At 20.1% G+C, this 18,691-nt stretch overlaps 5 protein-coding genes across 5 annotated transcripts in view; 2 read left to right on the top strand and 3 right to left on the bottom strand.

Moving 5' to 3' along the window:
• Nucleotides 1-213: 213 nt before the first annotated feature.
• On the bottom strand, nucleotides 214-435 carry PADL01_1462200 (conserved Plasmodium protein, unknown function; the record flags this gene model as incomplete). Its single annotated transcript, XM_028684923.1, has 1 exon — nucleotides 214-435. The coding sequence occupies one exon, from the start codon at nucleotides 433-435 to the stop codon at nucleotides 214-216; it is 222 nt and encodes a 73-aa protein (XP_028540953.1).
• Nucleotides 436-1,107: 672 nt separating this feature from the next.
• Nucleotides 1,108-5,046, top strand: PADL01_1462100 (conserved Plasmodium protein, unknown function; the record flags this gene model as incomplete). The annotated part of the gene is made up of 1 exon (XM_028684922.1): nucleotides 1,108-5,046. One exon carries the CDS (start codon nucleotides 1,108-1,110, stop codon nucleotides 5,044-5,046), a length of 3,939 nt encoding a protein of 1,312 aa, XP_028540952.1.
• Nucleotides 5,047-5,511: 465 nt separating this feature from the next.
• Nucleotides 5,512-5,877, top strand: PADL01_1462000 (thioredoxin-like protein; the record flags this gene model as incomplete). The annotated part of the gene is made up of 1 exon (XM_028684921.1): nucleotides 5,512-5,877. The coding sequence occupies one exon, from the start codon at nucleotides 5,512-5,514 to the stop codon at nucleotides 5,875-5,877; it is 366 nt and encodes a 121-aa protein (XP_028540951.1).
• A 464-nt stretch (nucleotides 5,878-6,341) lies between these two features.
• PADL01_1461900 (valine--tRNA ligase, putative) lies at nucleotides 6,342-9,596 on the bottom strand (the record flags this gene model as incomplete). The annotated part of the gene is made up of 1 exon (XM_028684920.1): nucleotides 6,342-9,596. The coding sequence occupies one exon, from the start codon at nucleotides 9,594-9,596 to the stop codon at nucleotides 6,342-6,344; it is 3,255 nt and encodes a 1,084-aa protein (XP_028540950.1).
• Nucleotides 9,597-11,446: 1,850 nt separating this feature from the next.
• PADL01_1461800 (conserved Plasmodium protein, unknown function) overlaps nucleotides 11,447-18,691 on the bottom strand; it is a gene marked incomplete at both ends in the record, with an annotated part of 8,329 nt that continues 1,084 nt past the window's right edge. Inside the window, 2 exons of the mRNA XM_028684919.1 lie at nucleotides 11,447-11,494; nucleotides 11,631-18,691. The exon at nucleotides 11,631-18,691 is cut by the window's right edge and continues 1,084 nt beyond it. Coding sequence (XP_028540949.1) covers nucleotides 11,447-11,494; nucleotides 11,631-18,691 — 7,109 coding nt within the window. The remainder of the gene's footprint in view (nucleotides 11,495-11,630) is intronic.

Below are 18,691 nucleotides of genomic sequence, written 5' to 3'. Positions count from 1 at the left end.
TATTATTATTTTTTTAATTATTAAACAAAAATTACTTTGTTTTACAACAAATACATATATATATAATATATATATCTATGTGTTTTTTTTTTTTTTTTTTTTTTTTTTATTGTACACTTGTAAAATGAAACCAAAAAAAAAAATAAAAGAAATAATATAAAATAAATATGAATAAGAAATTAAAAGATTATATTTATTTCTATATATTTATGATTAGATAGATTTTTTCCCTGTATATAAAGTATTTCTGGTATCATCTAGGCCAATCCTATCATGAACATAATTTACCTTCTTACTACAAGTTCTTTCAAATATATTAATTTCAGGTATACATTTTGTTATATCATCATTGTATTTATGTAAGCATAATATTAAGGGTTGCATTGTACAGACTACTTGTTCTTTTAGTTTGGATCCTACTTTAAATTCACTCATCTGTTATATAAAAAAGAAAAAATTAAGATCCCTTTTGAGGGTTTTACATAAAATAAATAAATAAATAAATATATATATATATATATATATATATATATATATTTCATAATCACATATTATTATTATTATTTTTTTTTTTTAATTGAATATAATGAATTAGGAGAAAAAATTCTAAAAATAAATAATATAATATATGGGTTTAAATATATGCATATATACATATATATATTTATATATATTTTTTTTTATTTATATATTTATTTCTTTTTTTTTTTCTCTTGTTTTTTTTTGTACATATTTTAATTATTTTTTATATATTCTGTCAATCATATAATATGTATAAATATTGCCAAAAAGTTAAAAAAAAGTTGCATATATATTAAAATTTATTATATATATATATATATATATATATTTTTTTTTTTTTTTTTTTTTCCTTCGACTTGTTAAACAATGTGTAATTTAATTATGCCATAAACATATTATATCTATTTTCCTGATTGAAAATATAAGAAATATAAACATGAATTTTTTTATTTTATGTGAAGTATTTACATAGATTTACATCCTAATATATATTATATATATATATGTAAATATTTTGCTGGCTATTTTTTTTTTTTTTTTTTTTTTTTTTTTTTTTTTTTTTTTTTGTTCTTATTCAACTTCGAAATGAAAGTTGACATTGATGGCTTATTTAAATCTTATGACCATAATGAAACTATAAAATATATTGACAAATTAAGAGACGAAATAATTGAGAAGGAAGATGATATAAAAGAATTTTTAAAAAAAGAAAGTAATAATGTTATTGATAATACTATTAGGATTAAGAAAATATATGGTTGTGTTGAGAAAACAAAAAAAAACTTAGAAGATATTATTAGTAATTATAATAAATTAATAGATGACGTAAAAGCTAGTCAAGTATTTAAGATTCAAGATATATATAAGAATGAATTAAATGAGATTGAAAAGGATATTGTAAAAAAAGTGTGGTTGAAAAAATATGACAAGTATGAATTTTTATTTGAAAATCCATTTTTTTTTGAAAAGAAAAATAAAGAAGGAAAAGAAGGTTTAGGATATATAATGAATAATATAATAATAAATGAAGATGCTTTTATTAATACAAAAGAAGACAGTATGATAATAAAATATGATTATTTGATTAATAAGAATGATATAAAAGAAGATATACTACTAAATTATGATTGTTTTTATTTAAATAATTATATTAATAATATATATTTTGATATTAATAAAAAAATGGAAGAAGAAAATTATATATATTGTATAAATAAAATTTATAGAGATATATTTATATCCCTAATAGTTTTAAAGTCTATATTAAAAAATGAAAAAATACAAAATATATATATGAACATTTTTAAAAAACGAAATTGTAATTATTATCTAAACAATTTTGTAAGTAAATATAAACATCATTTTTCAAATGTCATATTAAAATTAATACATTGCTGTTTTTATAATTTAACATATAAACATTCTTGTAATTTCCAAACAATTATAAAATCAATAATGATTTTACTCATATTTTATAATAACAAAAATACAGATATTATAAACTTTATTCTTAAAAATAAAGAAAATATAAAAGAAAATGATATAAATAACAATCAAATGAGTAATTTATTTCAAGCCATTTTAATGGCTAGATTAAAATTAATACACAATTTTATTAACAAGAAAAAAAAAAATAAAACATTCAACAAATGTAATGAAGCAAATAGAAATACAATACAAAAAAATGAATTAAACAACAACAATAATTATAATAATAATAATAGTAATAATAATAATAATAATAGTAATAACAATGAATATCTTACCTTTAATAAATTACAACTATATTTCAAAAAAATATTATATTTATTATTAAATACAAAATATATTTTATTACTACTTATTGATAATAGCTGTCCACTTTTACATGAACATATTAAAAATAATCAAAACATATATGAAGATATTTATGAAAAGGATAAAAAAAAAAAAAATTATAGTGATAATATCACTTATGATAAAAATGAAATATGTGAAAATCAATCTATATATAAACACATTGATAATAATGTCAAGACACACATAAATAATGAAAATGAATTAGATATTGTGGAATCATTTGAAAATAACTTTTTACAATATATGAAAAATGAAATATTTATTTTACAAGATATATATAATAATAAAGAAAATATAAAAAATAGTATAGAAAAAAATAAGGAATATTTTAATTATCATATTAATAATATAGAAGATATAAAAGAGAAAATTTTGAATACTAATACAGTTGAAAATTTTATTCTTTTATATAAACATTATAATCAATGTATTAGAAATATATACAAATATATTATCGATTTATTACATAATTATTATTACACAAATGAATATTATAATATTATAAGTATAGATTTCTTATTTAATGAATATACAAATATTAAATTATTATACAATGAAATTAAATCAACTATCTTACAACCAGAAATATATTTTAAACCTTTCGTTCAACCATTACAAAATTCTTCAATTATTAATAATAATTATTTAATAAATATAAATCAAGAATTATTTAATTATTTCTTATTCCTCTTTTTTAATAAATCAATAAGTTTAATACCACTATTTGATAACAAACCTATAGATCAATGGCAAAATGTTCTCCTCAAATTTTTTAAAAGTTTTTCATATCATGTAACAACATTTTTAACATATGATAATAATAGTTACTTTTCTATACATGATAAAATATTTTTTTCTTTTCTTCTAAATGCTTTTTATTTTTATTATGAATTTTATAATATCGATTTGAATATCATATATAGTGAATTTTGCAATGTACACAAAAATTCTAATAATACAGAATATATGAAATATAAAAAAAAATCTCAGAATTATTTATCACAACATTTATTAAATAATAATAATAATATCACAAAAGAAAATCATTTTAACAGTGCTTTTAAAAATATAATAAAAGAGAAAATACACCCACTTTTATTTTCAGCTTATAAACTTATACTCTTTATTGAAATAAAAAAAATGAATACCTTTGTAAATGTGGACTTTTTATATATGAATAAAAATAAGGATCTTTCTAATTTTCAGCAAATGTATGATATATTTATAAATATTTTAAATAATTATGATAATATAAAAACTAATACAACAGATATTAATGACACTTTTCAAGGTTATGATATATTATTAAATTTGTTAAAACAAAATGATGATGACATTTCTTTAAATATTGATCTTAAAAATAATGATAAGGTAAAAAGCACTGATGAAATAAATAAAAATAGTCTTCATGAGACTCAATTTGTTCCTATGAATTATTGTAATGATTTTAATGATGAGGAATACAAAGAATTTTATTTTTATGTTAATCTTTTAAGATATAATAATAAATATAAATTTAACAATTTCTTAGATAATTTAAAAAATACTCGAATATATACTCAATCAAATGTTATATCAAATATATTTAATAATAACCAAAATGTTCATATTAATAATAATAATAATAATAATAGTAATTACAATATTGAACCTAATTTTTGTCTTAATGATATGAAGTCTATATTTTTTTATATAGTATATAATATTTTTAAGATATGCATGAAATGTTTTTGCTCAGAATATTTTGATAATTTAAAATGCCATTTGTATTATTATCTACCTATGTTATTAAATTCTAATATGGAACATATATTATGTGATAAAATCAATTGTCATTTATTAAACATATTTATATTTTCAAATATATTTATTATATATATAGAAAAAGTTATGACAACCGAACAATATAAAAATATTATAATATTTATTATAAAAACAATACTTCAAAAGAAAATATATGAAATATATTTTACGTTTTTACAAAAGGTTAAAGATATATACATAATAGAAATAGACAAAGAACAAAATAAAAATTTATTTAATAAAAAAATTACAGAATTATATCATATCTTATTGTTTGATTTATATTTTTGTGAACAAGTCTTAGATAAAAATAATATTACAAATAAATCGTTTTATGAAGAACTTATTTCTATATATAAAAGAAATAAATCATATTATATTAAATCAACGTTTTATTTTATAGATATATATAAACAAACCTATAATGTATATAATGAAAATAAATATAATAGTAATAGTAATAATAGTAATAATAATAATATATCTAAAGATGAATACACACAAAAACAAAATATTCATCCATTACTTCTTAAATTATATAAATCATATAACAATTCTGTACACAATGAAAAAGAAAAAAATAATAATATATTGAAAAATATATCATTTAAATTTTTAATTGATGATATATTAGTAGAACTAAATAAATTAGATAACCTTAACCATATTATATACCAGAAACACATACGATCAAATGTACACCATGTCATGAAAAATACATATTTATTATATTATTTATTTTTACAAGGAAATACACTGAATAATATAATAAACACAAAACAAGAAGAGGATCAAAATAATTTGGACATATTTCATTTTAATAATGTATTAAAGATTGATGATCATTCTATTGAAGAGAAGTTATTTTCATTCTTTTCTTGAAAAAAAAAAAAAAAAATCTTCCTTTAATAAATTATATATTTATCAACTTAATTGTTACTTTGCTCCTTTTTTTTTGGGTGTCTTTTTTTTTTTTTTTTTAAATATATAATTTTAATTCATTTATTTTTTGTTTTAACATTAATGCAAATATGTATATAATATATGTATGAATATATTTATACGAACATATGTATTATTTTTTATTTTATTTTTTTGAACATTTTATTTCTAAAAAAATGTCATATATACCTCAAACTGCTTATTTCAGTAATTATCTTAGTCTTAGCATAATAGAATTAATTTAATTATTATGAATAATTTAATATATATATATATATTTATTTATTTATAATTACATATGTTTTACATTATATTATATCATACTATATTAATTTTTTTTTTTTGGACACATGTTATATATAATTACATATATTTTTTTATATAGTACTTAAATTTTAAATAAAAATGAAAAGAACGGACGATAAAATTTACGTGGATATAAACAACGAAGAAGAATATAAAAACTTATTTGATGATAAGAATGATATTCTTTATATAATAGATATTTATACTAGATGGTGTGGACCATGTATTTTTACTTTTGAAATGATAAATAAAATATATAAAAACAATTTATTCTTTTCTGAAAATGTCAAGTTATTTTCTATATGTGCACAAACTGTGGCCTCATTAAAAAATTATGATAATAATTCTAGACCCTTTTATATCATATTGAAAAATGGAGAAATAGTACAACAAATTCAAGGGTGTAATATACCACTTATTTTTTCATTTATAGATGAGCACTTGATGAATAAGAAAATAAATTAAATGAATACTACAAAAGGAAGTTTACAATATATATATATAATATATATATATATATATATATATATATATATAAATATTTATATATATTTATTAACATGATTTATTTTTAAAATAATACAACCACATAATATAAATTTTTTTTATATTTAATTACACAAAAATGATAACAACAAAAAGTATAAAATATATTATATATATATATATATATATATCTATATATATGTTATTATTTTATGTGATACATTTCATGAATTATTTTTATTTTATTTATTTTTTTATTTCTCATATATATCTTATATTATATTTAGATATATTGCTTCTATATATTTAATAAAAATCATCGCTTAATTTTATGAAATACACATTTTTCACAAATTTGATATTTTTAAAATTTACATATGGAATCATATTATAAACATTATATATATGATATTTATTTCTAATGATCTAACATATAATTGTTTCTATGCATTCTTTAAACATTCATTTATTTCACATATTATATTCGATATAGACAATATTTGAGAATTTAATTCCTCAACTTTTTCACTATACATACTTCTGACTTGTTCAGGAACTTTTTGCTCATAATTTGGATCATTCATTTTTTTCAAATAAGAATCTAATGAAGCTTGTAATTTTTTATTTTTATTTAACATACTACTTAATAATGGTTTCAGATATTCTTCACTTGATTGTACATAAATAATAAATTGATTCGAAACAATATCTTTTAAGCATTTTTTTACTTGTAATTTTAAATCATCCGATAAATCGTCTACATTATAATTAATAACACTTAATGAAGATAATTTCGCTAACACTTCAATTTTGGTTCTTACCTTTTCAATAAATATTTTATCTTCTTCATGTTTAGCAGCAATAAAACAGTTCAATTTTGTTTTTGGAGGGATTTCTAAAGTAGATATAAATGATCTAAATTGTTTAACAATATTCATAAATTTATTCATTTCAGTGTTGATATTTTCATTATGCCATACATTAATATGTTCTGGATAATTTGCTAATGATATAGAATTAAATTTGTAAGGCTCTGATGATATTTTCTGATATAATTCTTCCGTAATAAATGGAGATATTGGATGTAAAAGTCTTAATCCATAATCTAAACAAGCATGTAATGTTTTATTAGCTCCATATCCATCTAGATAATTGTCACATTTATTTGTTTCATTAATATGGTTTGTATTAACAGATTCAATATTATTATCATTTTTTTCAACATCTTCTCTTTTCTCTACATTATTCATATCATGTTTTTCTCTTAATGTACTCATAGAATTATCATGCGAATCTGTATTTAAACGTGGTTTAATTAATTCTAAATAAATATCACACAAATCATATAACCAAAAATTATAAGAAGCAAATGCAACTTCTGAAAAATTATACGATTCAAAATTGTCATTTGCATTTTTTATATATACATTTAATTTATGTAAAATCCATTTATCTTCCCATTGTAATTTTTCTACATATTGAGGTTTATCAATTAATATATTATAATTGTCATAATTATCTGGTAATGTTTTTAAAAAAAACTTTACTGCATTCCATAATTTATTACAAAAATGTCTATATCCAATAATACGATTAATATCTAAATTTACATTTCTTCCTTGTTTAAGATAGGTTAACAATCCAAATCTTAATGCATCTGTACCACATTCTGGAATACCTTTTGGAAATTCTTTTTTTTGTAATTCAATTGCTCTCTTTATTTCCTTTTCTGGTAAATTACCTTCATACAATTTCTCATGTAATTTATTCAAACTAATACCATCAATTATATCTAAAGGGTCTACCACATTTCCTTTACTCTTACTCATTTTTTCACCTCGAGAATCTCTAATCATTGCATGCAAATAAATGGTCTTAAATGGCAATTTTTTCATTAAATGTAAAGAAACCATAACCATTCTAGCTACCCAAAAAAATAATATATCTTGACCAGTTTCTAATATGGTATTAGGAAAAAATGTCTCTAAATCTTCAGTTTCATTTGGCCATCCTAATGAACTAAATGGAACCAAAGATGATGAAAACCAAGTATCTAGAACATCTTCATCTTGTATTAAATCGAACGGTTTATTATCACCTACAAGAGTTTTTGCCTTTTCCAACCCTTCTTCGTAAGACCTACCAACAACCCACAATTCGTTTGATTCTTCTAAATTATTATTATTATTATTATTATTTTTTGTATGGTTGATTTCATCAGTATTGTGATTAACTTCATTTTTAAATACAATTTTATAAGCTGGTATACGATGGCCCCACCACAACTGTCTTGATATACACCAATCTCTAACATTCTCCAACCAATAATACCATGTGTTTACATGTTGAGATGGTATGATCTCTAACTCTTTTGTCTTAACATTTTCCATAGCTTGGTGAGCTAATTCTGAACAATTCATATACCATTGTGGTATAAGCATATATTCAATAATATCATTTGTTCTTGAACAAAGTGGTAAAGACATTGGGTTAGGTACTTTATCTGATAATAAATTTAATTTCTTTAATTCTTCTTGAATTTTAAATCTACATTCAAATCTATGTAGACCTTCAAATAATTTCCCACCATTTTCATTAATATGACCATCTAATGTAAAAATATTTATATAATGTAAATTATGTCTTTTCATCATGTCATAATCATTTTTATCATGTGCTGGAGTAATTTTCACAGCACCAGTACCATATTCCATATCAACAAAATTATCTGCAATAATAATAATTTTCCTATTAGGAATAAATGGATGGACAATTTCTTTACCTATTAAATGTGCATATCTTTTATCATTTGGATGTACAGCTACAGCAACATCTCCTAGCATGGTTTCAATACGAGTTGTTGCTATTTCTATTTTCTCTTCACTATCTTTTATTTGATAAAAAAATTTATATAAAACACCTACTTCAACTAAATGATCAAAGGATGGGATTTTTATTTTGGTTGGTTTTTTAATTTCTTCAAGATTTACTTCTATATCTGATAAAGCAGTTTTTAATTGAGGACACCAAGCAACTAATCTATTATCTCTATATATTAATCCACTTTCATAAAATTTTATAAAAGCTTCTTTCACTGCATTTGATAAATTTTCATTCATAGTAAAATATTCTCTTGACCAATCAACAGAAGCACCAATCCTCTTCATCTGATTATTAATTTTATTTCCATGTAAATCTTTCCATTCATATATTTTTTTAACAAATTCTTCTCTACCATAATCTTGTCTTATTTTCTTTTCTTTTTTATATAACATCTTTTCTACAACAGTTTGTGTTGCTATACCAGCATGATCTGTTCCTGGTATATATAATGTTAAATAATTTTTCATTCTTTTATATCGAACTAAAGAATCTTGAATAGCTACTGTTAATGTATGACCAATATGTAACGTACCTGTTACATTTGGTGGAGGTAATACAATAACAAATTTCTTTATATGTTCTTCATTCTTCTTATTTTCTTCTATTAATTCTTTTTTGGGTTTAAAATAATTATTTTCTTCCCAAAAACTATACCACTTTGATTCTACTTCCTTAGGATCATATGCATCCTTCATGCTTTTTAAATTCTCTTTTATATTTTTAATATCCATCTTTGACAATTTTTTATTACTATATGTACAAAATGATTTATTAATATGCTTAATGCCTATTCTTTTAATTAAGCTAATTTTCATACAAAAAAACAAAATAAAATAAAACTAAAATATTACACGATAATATATAAACACCCAAAAAATAAAATAAAATTAAATAAAACAAATATGAATTATATATATATATATATATATATATATATTTATATTTATTTATTTTTACCTACAAAAAAATGATACCATGTATAATTTATTTTATTTTTTTTATTTGAAGAATAATATTTACTATATATTTTATATATTTATAAAAGAGAACTTAGAATTAATGTTACTATTATATTTAAGTGGAATGTTTCCATTCTAATTTTTAACAATATTATATTATTTCACATATATATACATAAAGTTTTTATTTTAATAATAATAACATAACACTATATTATGAAAAATATAATTACCCTTAAAAAAAATAATAAATAATGAAAATTGTATTTCTCTTTATTATATATATATATATTATTGTATATAATAGAGCAAACAAGCATTCATTTATATATATATTATATATAATACATTAATGCTTATTTATTTATATTGTGGTATCCCTTGTTTATATACAAAAAAAAAAAAAATAAAAAATAATAATAATAATAGCAATATAAAAAAAATTATTTTCTATATAATTTATATATAATATTCGTTATATGTTTTAGTTCACTGATCATAAAATAAAAAATAATAAAAATAATAAAAAATAATAAAAATAATAAAAAATAATAAAAATAATAAAATAATAAAAAATATGATTAAAAGGATATAAAATTCATATATATCTTAAATGTTGTAGTATTCATATATGTTTATATATAGATCTAAAAAATTATAAGTGTCAATTTTTGTTATATAAAAAAATAAGCTGTGTAAACTTATATGTATATATATATATATTTATATTTATATTCATATAATAAATAAAAAAAAGGAAAAGAAAAAAAAAAAAAAAAAAAATTCGACATATATTGTTATGTGTTCATAGAATTATTATAGACATGAAAATGTATGTATATTATATTCTAATATAGAAATAATGTTTTTTTAATACTATTATGCATAATAATAAAATAATATGAATATTCTATGCATATAATTTCTTTTTTTTGTTTATATTATTTTTTTATTTGTGTAACAGAAAAAAAAGAAAAGAAAAGATTGTTTTATATAAAAAAATATTGACAACTCGAATTAAAAGACAACTGCTGTTTGTTTATATTTTATGATACTGCTTTTTTTTTTGAATATTCCTAAAGATATGTGTAAATATTAAACTTTTGGACAATCCAAATATATTTTGAAGTATGTATGATAATTGTTTCTCTCTCTCTTTTTTTTTAATTCATATAATTTTTCAAGAAATGTAATTGAATATTATTTTTTTTTTTAATATATATATATATATATATATATATTTTGAATTTAAATAACTTCTTTTTTTTTTTTTTTTTTTTTTTTTATAATATAAATGTGTGGCACATATGTTCCTTTAAGGAATATCAAAATTTTAATACCACTTTTAAAAATGGTATTTATTCGAGTTATTAAATAAAAGAGGGTTATTATTACATTTTTCTTTTTCTTTTTCTTCTGTTATATTATTTTAATTATTATTGCATACATATTAAATTTTTTTTTAATTTCATTTTGTCTTATAATATGATTTGTGATTTTACTATAAGTTTTATGAATATGTGATTATACCATTTTAAGGGACATAAATAATATTAATTTGTTGTATATTATTTTTTCAGAATTTTTTATCTCATTATCATAATATATCTTATATATATATATATATATATATATATACATATGTTTTCTTGTTTATGGTACTCTCACTAGTACTATGTTTTTATATTTATATTAATACTCCCTTTCTAGATTCTTCTTGTTTCTGTATGAAATACTAGAATATTTTTCAACAACTGTAAAATAATAAAAAGAATTCAAAAAAATATGAATACTTATGAAAATTATGAACATATAAATAAATAAATAAATAAATATATATATATATATATGTATTAATGTTTATATTATTAATAATGTTAGTATACTTACTCTTATATTTAATGTAATTCCTACGATTAAACGCAATATTTGTTTCATAAGATTGTGTGTATTATGTAGTGTATTATTTATTGTACTATTTTGTTCATTATTATTATTATTAGTAGTATTATTATTATTAGTAGTATTATTATTATTAGTAGTAGTATTATTATTAGTATTATTATTATTATTATTATTATTATTATTATTATTATTATTATTATTGTTATTATTAGTAGTATTATTAGAACAATTTTGACAATTATTGTATCTGTTTACATAGAATTCTAGAGAATCATTCGTATTATGAATATCATCATATCTTCTATATAAATTATCATGAATTTCATTGTATGGTGTTTGCATCATGTTATTTCTATTCGCCGTAGAAGAACCCATATTCTGTAAGTATTGGTTGTTATATGTATGCTGCATATTATTTACCTCATAATTATTTTCATTATGATAAGGTGATTGCTCATTTAATTCATAAGAATTATGATTATTGTTATTCATTTCATTGTGATGAGGAATAAAGTTATTATTTTCCTGTTCATTCGTGTTATTATATATCCCATTATTATTAAAACCGTTGCCACCAATATTATTTTGGTTGTATAAATTCATATCATAATTTTCAGCATTAAAGGTATACATATTATTATTACGATCATTATAATTGTTCATATTATCATTTACGGTATTGTAGTTGTACATATTATTATCTGCCATATTAGAGTTGTTCATATTATCATTTAAGGTATTGTAGTTGTTCATATTATCATTTACGGTATTATAGTTGTTCATATTATTATCTACCGTATTATAGTTGTTCATATTATCATTTAAGGTATTGTAGTTGTTCATATTATCATTTACGGTATTATAGTTGCTCATATTATAAACTACCCTATTATAGTTGTTCATATTATGATTTACGGTATTATAATTGTTCATATTATTATCTACTATATTATAGTTGCTCATATTATAAACTACCGTATTATGGTTGTTCATATTATCATTTACGTTATTGTAGTTGTTCATATTATCATTTACAGTATTGTAGTTGTACATATTATCATTCACGATATTATTTCTGTTCATATTATTATCTACCATATTATAGTAAATTATGTAAGAATTTCCAGTATCATAGTTGTACATATTATCATTCACGGTATTATAGTTGTTCATATTATTATCTATAATATTATAGTAAATTATGTTAGAATTTCCAGTATCATAGTTGTTCATATTATCATTTACGGTATGGTAGTTGTTCGTATTATCATTTAAGTTATTATAGTTGTTCATATTATCATTTACGGTATGGTAGTTGTTCGTATTATCATTTAAGTTATTGTAGTTGTTCATATTATCATTTAAGTTATTGTAGTTGTTAATATTATCATTTACAGTATTGTAGTTGTACATATTATCATTTAAGTTATTGTAGTTGTTCATATTATCATTTACAGTATTGTAGTTGTACATATTATCATTCACGATATTATTTCTGTTCATATTATTATCTACCATATTATAGTAAATTATGTTGGAATTTCCATTATCATAGTTGTTCATGTTATTATCCCCCATATTATACTGGTTCATATTATTATCTACCATAATATAGTTGTCCATATTATCATTTACGGTATTATAATTGTTCATATTATTATCTACGATGCTATAGTATATTATTCTAGAATTTCCAGTATTATAGTTGTTCCTATTATTATCCCCCATATTATAGTTGTTCATATTATAATTTTGTTGAGAATTATCATTCCTATTATAGTTATGAACATTATAATTTTGTTCATTATTATATTTCTTAATATTATCATTACCCCCATTATAATTAGCCATAAAATTATTATTTTCATATGGAAGGATATTATTATATGCATTTCCTATATAATTATGATTCATATATACATTTGGATTATTATTTCTTTCATTTTCAACATGATTTCCAGAATTGTTATCTTCATCACTTTCATCATCATAATCTTCATCGCTTTCATCATCACTTTCATCATCGTTTTCATCATCACTTTCGTCATCACTTTCGTCATCACTTTCATCGTCGCTTTCATCATCATTTTCATCATCATTATCTTTATCATTTTCACCATCATTTTCACCATCATTTTCATCATCATTATCTTTATCATTTTCACCATCATTTTCACCATCATTTTTACTCTCACTTTCACCATCATTTTTACTCTCACTTTCACCATCATTTTTACTCTCACTTTCATCATCATTTTTACTCTCACTTTCACCATCATTTTTACTCTCACTTTCATCATCATTTTTACTCTCACTTTCACCATCATTTTCATCATCACTTTCACCATCATTTTCATCATCACTTTCACCATCATTTTCATCATCATTTTCACCATCATTTTCACCATCATTTTCACCATCATTTTCACCATTATTTTCACTATCACCTTCATCATCATCATTTTCATCATCATTTTCACCATTATTTTCACCATCATTTTCACCATCATTTTCATCATTCTTCATACATTCCAAACCCAATTCTGTTTTTAAATTATATTGTAAATTTATCAAATAATCTATACCCTTATCATACATATCATTTCCTATATTTGTACAATTGTCAAAGTTTATTTCATTTGGATCAAAATGAACTTCTTCTAAAGGATTATGCAAATTTTCTCCATCATTTGGATGTATATCATTATATACGTTAGTACCAATTTCTTTCACATTAGATACATTGTTATATATATTACTACTATTCATGTTCTCATCATTTATATAATTTATATTATCATTATTGGAGTGCATTATATCCTCTTCATTTGTAGTAACCCCTTTTGTATTCACATTTGATATTTCATTTCCTTTACAACTATAATACAAATTGTACTTATTCATATCTACCAAATTTTTATTTGATTCTTCTTCTGATTTAATAATATTACAGGATACTTTTTCTTCTGATTTATCATCATGAATGTAATACATATTGTGTTCATTTTCCTTCTTATCACATGTAATTGGGATATCATTATTATTATTATTTATATTCATAAAATTAAATTCTTCGTTTGATATAGACCTACTTCTCATATCAAATTTTAATTTATATTCCTCCATATTCGTATCTTCTAAATTTAATGAAGGCAAATGTTCGATCATTCTATCATTTTCATTATTTTTTACCACATTTGGTATAGTTTCTTCAATTTTCATATCCACATTTTTTTGCTCATAAATATTTTGATCTTCATGTATTAAATTTTGAACATATATATTTTGGTGTCCATAATAAATGTTTTCGTTATTCACATTTCCATCTACATAGACACAACCTCTATTTTTAAAAAAATTTGTAGAATAATTATTAGACACATTATTGTTGTAACTCATATTATCATTATTTGTTATGTTAATATTTTGATCTGATTCTGCATTATAGTTATTTTCATACTTTAATAAACAAATATCTTCTTCTTCCTTTATGTTATTATTCAAAACAAAATTTCTTATTCTATTTGAATTATCCTCTATATTCTCATGAACATAATTTTCATTTATAATGTTAGGAAAATTTGCGTTTAAAGAATTATAGTTTGAAGATTCTATATGTTCTTCCACAGAATTTATTATATCATAATTTATATTATTATTTGATATGGCATAATTATTGAAAGGTTGCATATCTATATTCTTATTTTCATAATTAGCTGATGAATATTGATGCATCATATTATTTTCATTTATATTACTATTGTTCAATAATATTTCTCTGTGTTGATGGAAATCATTGGAAAGGTTATTATTATCTTGATATATTTGCATATTATTATTTACACCATAATAATAGTTATCCATATTATTCATATTATCCATATTATCCATATAATTCATATTGCTTATGTTATCCATATTATTCATATAATTTACCTTTTCATTTAATACAAAATTTCTATCATTATCCACATAAGATACATTTTGAAATTCCTCATTTTTATAAGAATCATTGATTTCAATATTTGAAAAACTAAAATTTTTATTTGTACTTTCTACACATAATGGTTTATCCACATCTTCTTCTATCTTATTAATGATATAATTATTATTATTATTATTAATATGATATAAATTATTTTCATTTAACATATCTATGTTACAACTTTGTTCTAATCCTACTTGATTATTTCTTGAAACATTATCATAATTGATCATAATATTATGCTGTTCTTGGTGTACATATGCATCTCTGTCCATTTCAGATTCTTTATATATTTTATTATCATCCATTTTTTGTGTAGATATAGGATTAAAATTATTGTTTTCTGTTTGTATATTTAATTCTACATTATTTATATATTCATCATTATTATTTTCATCTACTGTTTCATGATTCATTATAAAACTTTGACTACTTGTCATATCCTTATTAATGCAATCATGTCTATATTTTAAATTAAATATTTCAGAGTGTTGTATACCATCATTTTCATAATCATTAATACATTGTTGTTCTTCTATGGTCTTATCTTCTTGTAATATATTTGGATTTAAAGTATTAGAATTTTTAAATATATTACTTATATTTTTTTTGTTTTCATGTTTTTTATATATTTGTTCTTGTTCATTTTTCGATTTCATTGTCCATTTTTTATACCATAAAAACCTTTCGTTTCTTCTTTTCATTTTTTCTCTTAGCCACATTTTACATATTCTATAATATTTATGTATCCAAAATAATGAGTACTTTTTTATATTAGATCTTAATATTTCCTTTGGTTTATTTTTGTTTTGAGTATTTAAATATGATTTAATTTTGTCTATAAGATTATATTTGTTATTCTTGTTTATTTTTAATTTATCTAAGTGAATATTATTCATTTTATTCTTTTGAAGATCATCTTTACATTTTATGCAGTATACCTCATTATTTTTAATATCAGAATGTTCATTGTTTTTTGATGTATATTCCATATCAATGTTATTATTAAATATCATAGGAGAATATGGTATTCTGTCGCAACTACCTTTCAAGCCTAAACAATTGAGATGAGTACTATTAGAATAATAAGTATTATATTCTTTATTATAAGGTATAACATTATTTTCATTACATGATATATCTAAACTATTGCTATTTTTTATATCAGAAAATGTATTTTGATTGCAATTATTATCTTTATTATTTGTGCTTGAGCATTTTTTTCTACAATTATTTTTTTGTGTTATAAAAGATGAAGAAGAAGAAGATGAAGATAATGAAATTTTTTTAATATATTTTAATACTGCTTTTTTATTTAATAAATTTTTTATTTTTTTCATGAATTTTTTTTCTCTCTTATTTTTTTTTTTATTTATCTTATTTTTTTTTACCTTCATTTTCTTCTTTTTTTTAGCATTATTTGTTACCTTCTTCTGGATCTGATTTTCCATATTCTTTTCTTCTTCATTTTTCTCATCTATTTTGCAATAATTTTTACTATTATATCCATCTTCCTTATTATCCTCATTATTATTACAAAATATGTTACTCCTATTTTTATTATTTTGCACTGTATTGTACTCATCCGTATTTCTTTTATTCATGTAAATATTCGATACGTCATCATTTAAATACATATGACATATGTTTCTATTATCTATATTGCCTATACATTTCTTAAGGTTCATTTCATTAACATTATGTAGCATATAATGTGGGTGATGATGATAAAAGCAATGTACATTATTCTGATTTATATAAGCATCTAAAGGATGGTTGTAGTAAGGTAGGTTACACAAATGATTAGTACAATAAAGATGGTGATTATTGAACATATTTCTTTCTAAACATTTGCATCTTATATAAGAACCTTTATAGTTATCATCCAAATCTATATTTGATGAGCTCTGTTGAATGTAATTATCTGTTGGTTTTTCTTCTACATCATATTTTTTTTCATTATGATGTTCTAAATTACATATATGATTGCAATTATGTCTTATATGATTATTGTGGCTAAAATTTTGTAAATCACAAATATGTCTATGATTCATAATTTCATTTAAACAACATATATGATTTTTATCATGTGTATTATTTTTCATATACCTTGACATGTAATCAGATATGCTAAAATCTTTTATGTCACCTAAATTTATAAATTCATCTTTATTTAATTTAGGTATTGTATAAGGACTATAATATCTATAACATTTTATATCCATGTCCTTATTTGGTTTTTCTTTTTTAGAACGTATTTCATTACACTGAACACTAACATCTCTAACTGTAATATGTTTATTCTTGTGTAAAGAACTAGACACATGTTTTTCATTTTCTCTATCATATTCGATTTGATCATTACGAATTAATTCATTGTTTGTTTTAATATTTTGAAGGGGTGGTTTCACATTTTTTTGATTGTTATTATGATAACCTCCTAAATAATATAATGGATTTTTTGAAACATTCTCATCATCATTATTTGGACAATACAAAAAATAATATGATTTATTATAATATACAGATTTTACATATTTATGATTATGTATTTGAAGGTTATTTTTATTCTTTAATATATAAAAATCCATATCATCATAAGATCTAACCTTATACGACTTTAATTCATTTTGTAAATCATTTTTATTAAATCCTACAATTTCAGATATTGTTGAATTACATTCAAATTCGTCATTAGATAGTATAAAGTTCTTATCAGATTTTATTATTAATTTTTTATTTATTTGTTTTAATAGACGTTTATAAGCTTTGTTTTTATGTTTATTAAAATAAAATTTCGAAAGTCTAAAAAAATATCTTTGTCTTTCTATAGCTCTTTTTAAGGAATCCTGAACTAACATTAATGTGTTATCTATATTTGGACATATTCCATTTTTTTTTATGTAATCATATATTATTTGTTTATTTATTTTATTTCCATTTAAGGATATATAATCTTCATCTTTAGAAAAACCAGATAATATAAGAGCATTACTTGTAAATGTAGTTTTAGATGAAATGTTCTTCTGATATGTAGGATGATATTTTATGTTATTACTTG

The sequence above is a fragment of the Plasmodium sp. gorilla clade G2 genome (assembly GCF_900097015.1).
Source record: "Plasmodium sp. gorilla clade G2 genome assembly, chromosome: 14".
NCBI lineage: Eukaryota > Apicomplexa > Aconoidasida > Haemosporida > Plasmodiidae > Plasmodium > Plasmodium adleri (nom. inval.).
The sequence above is the reverse complement of the archived record's forward strand: the minus strand, read 5'-3'. Positions and strand labels throughout refer to the sequence as shown.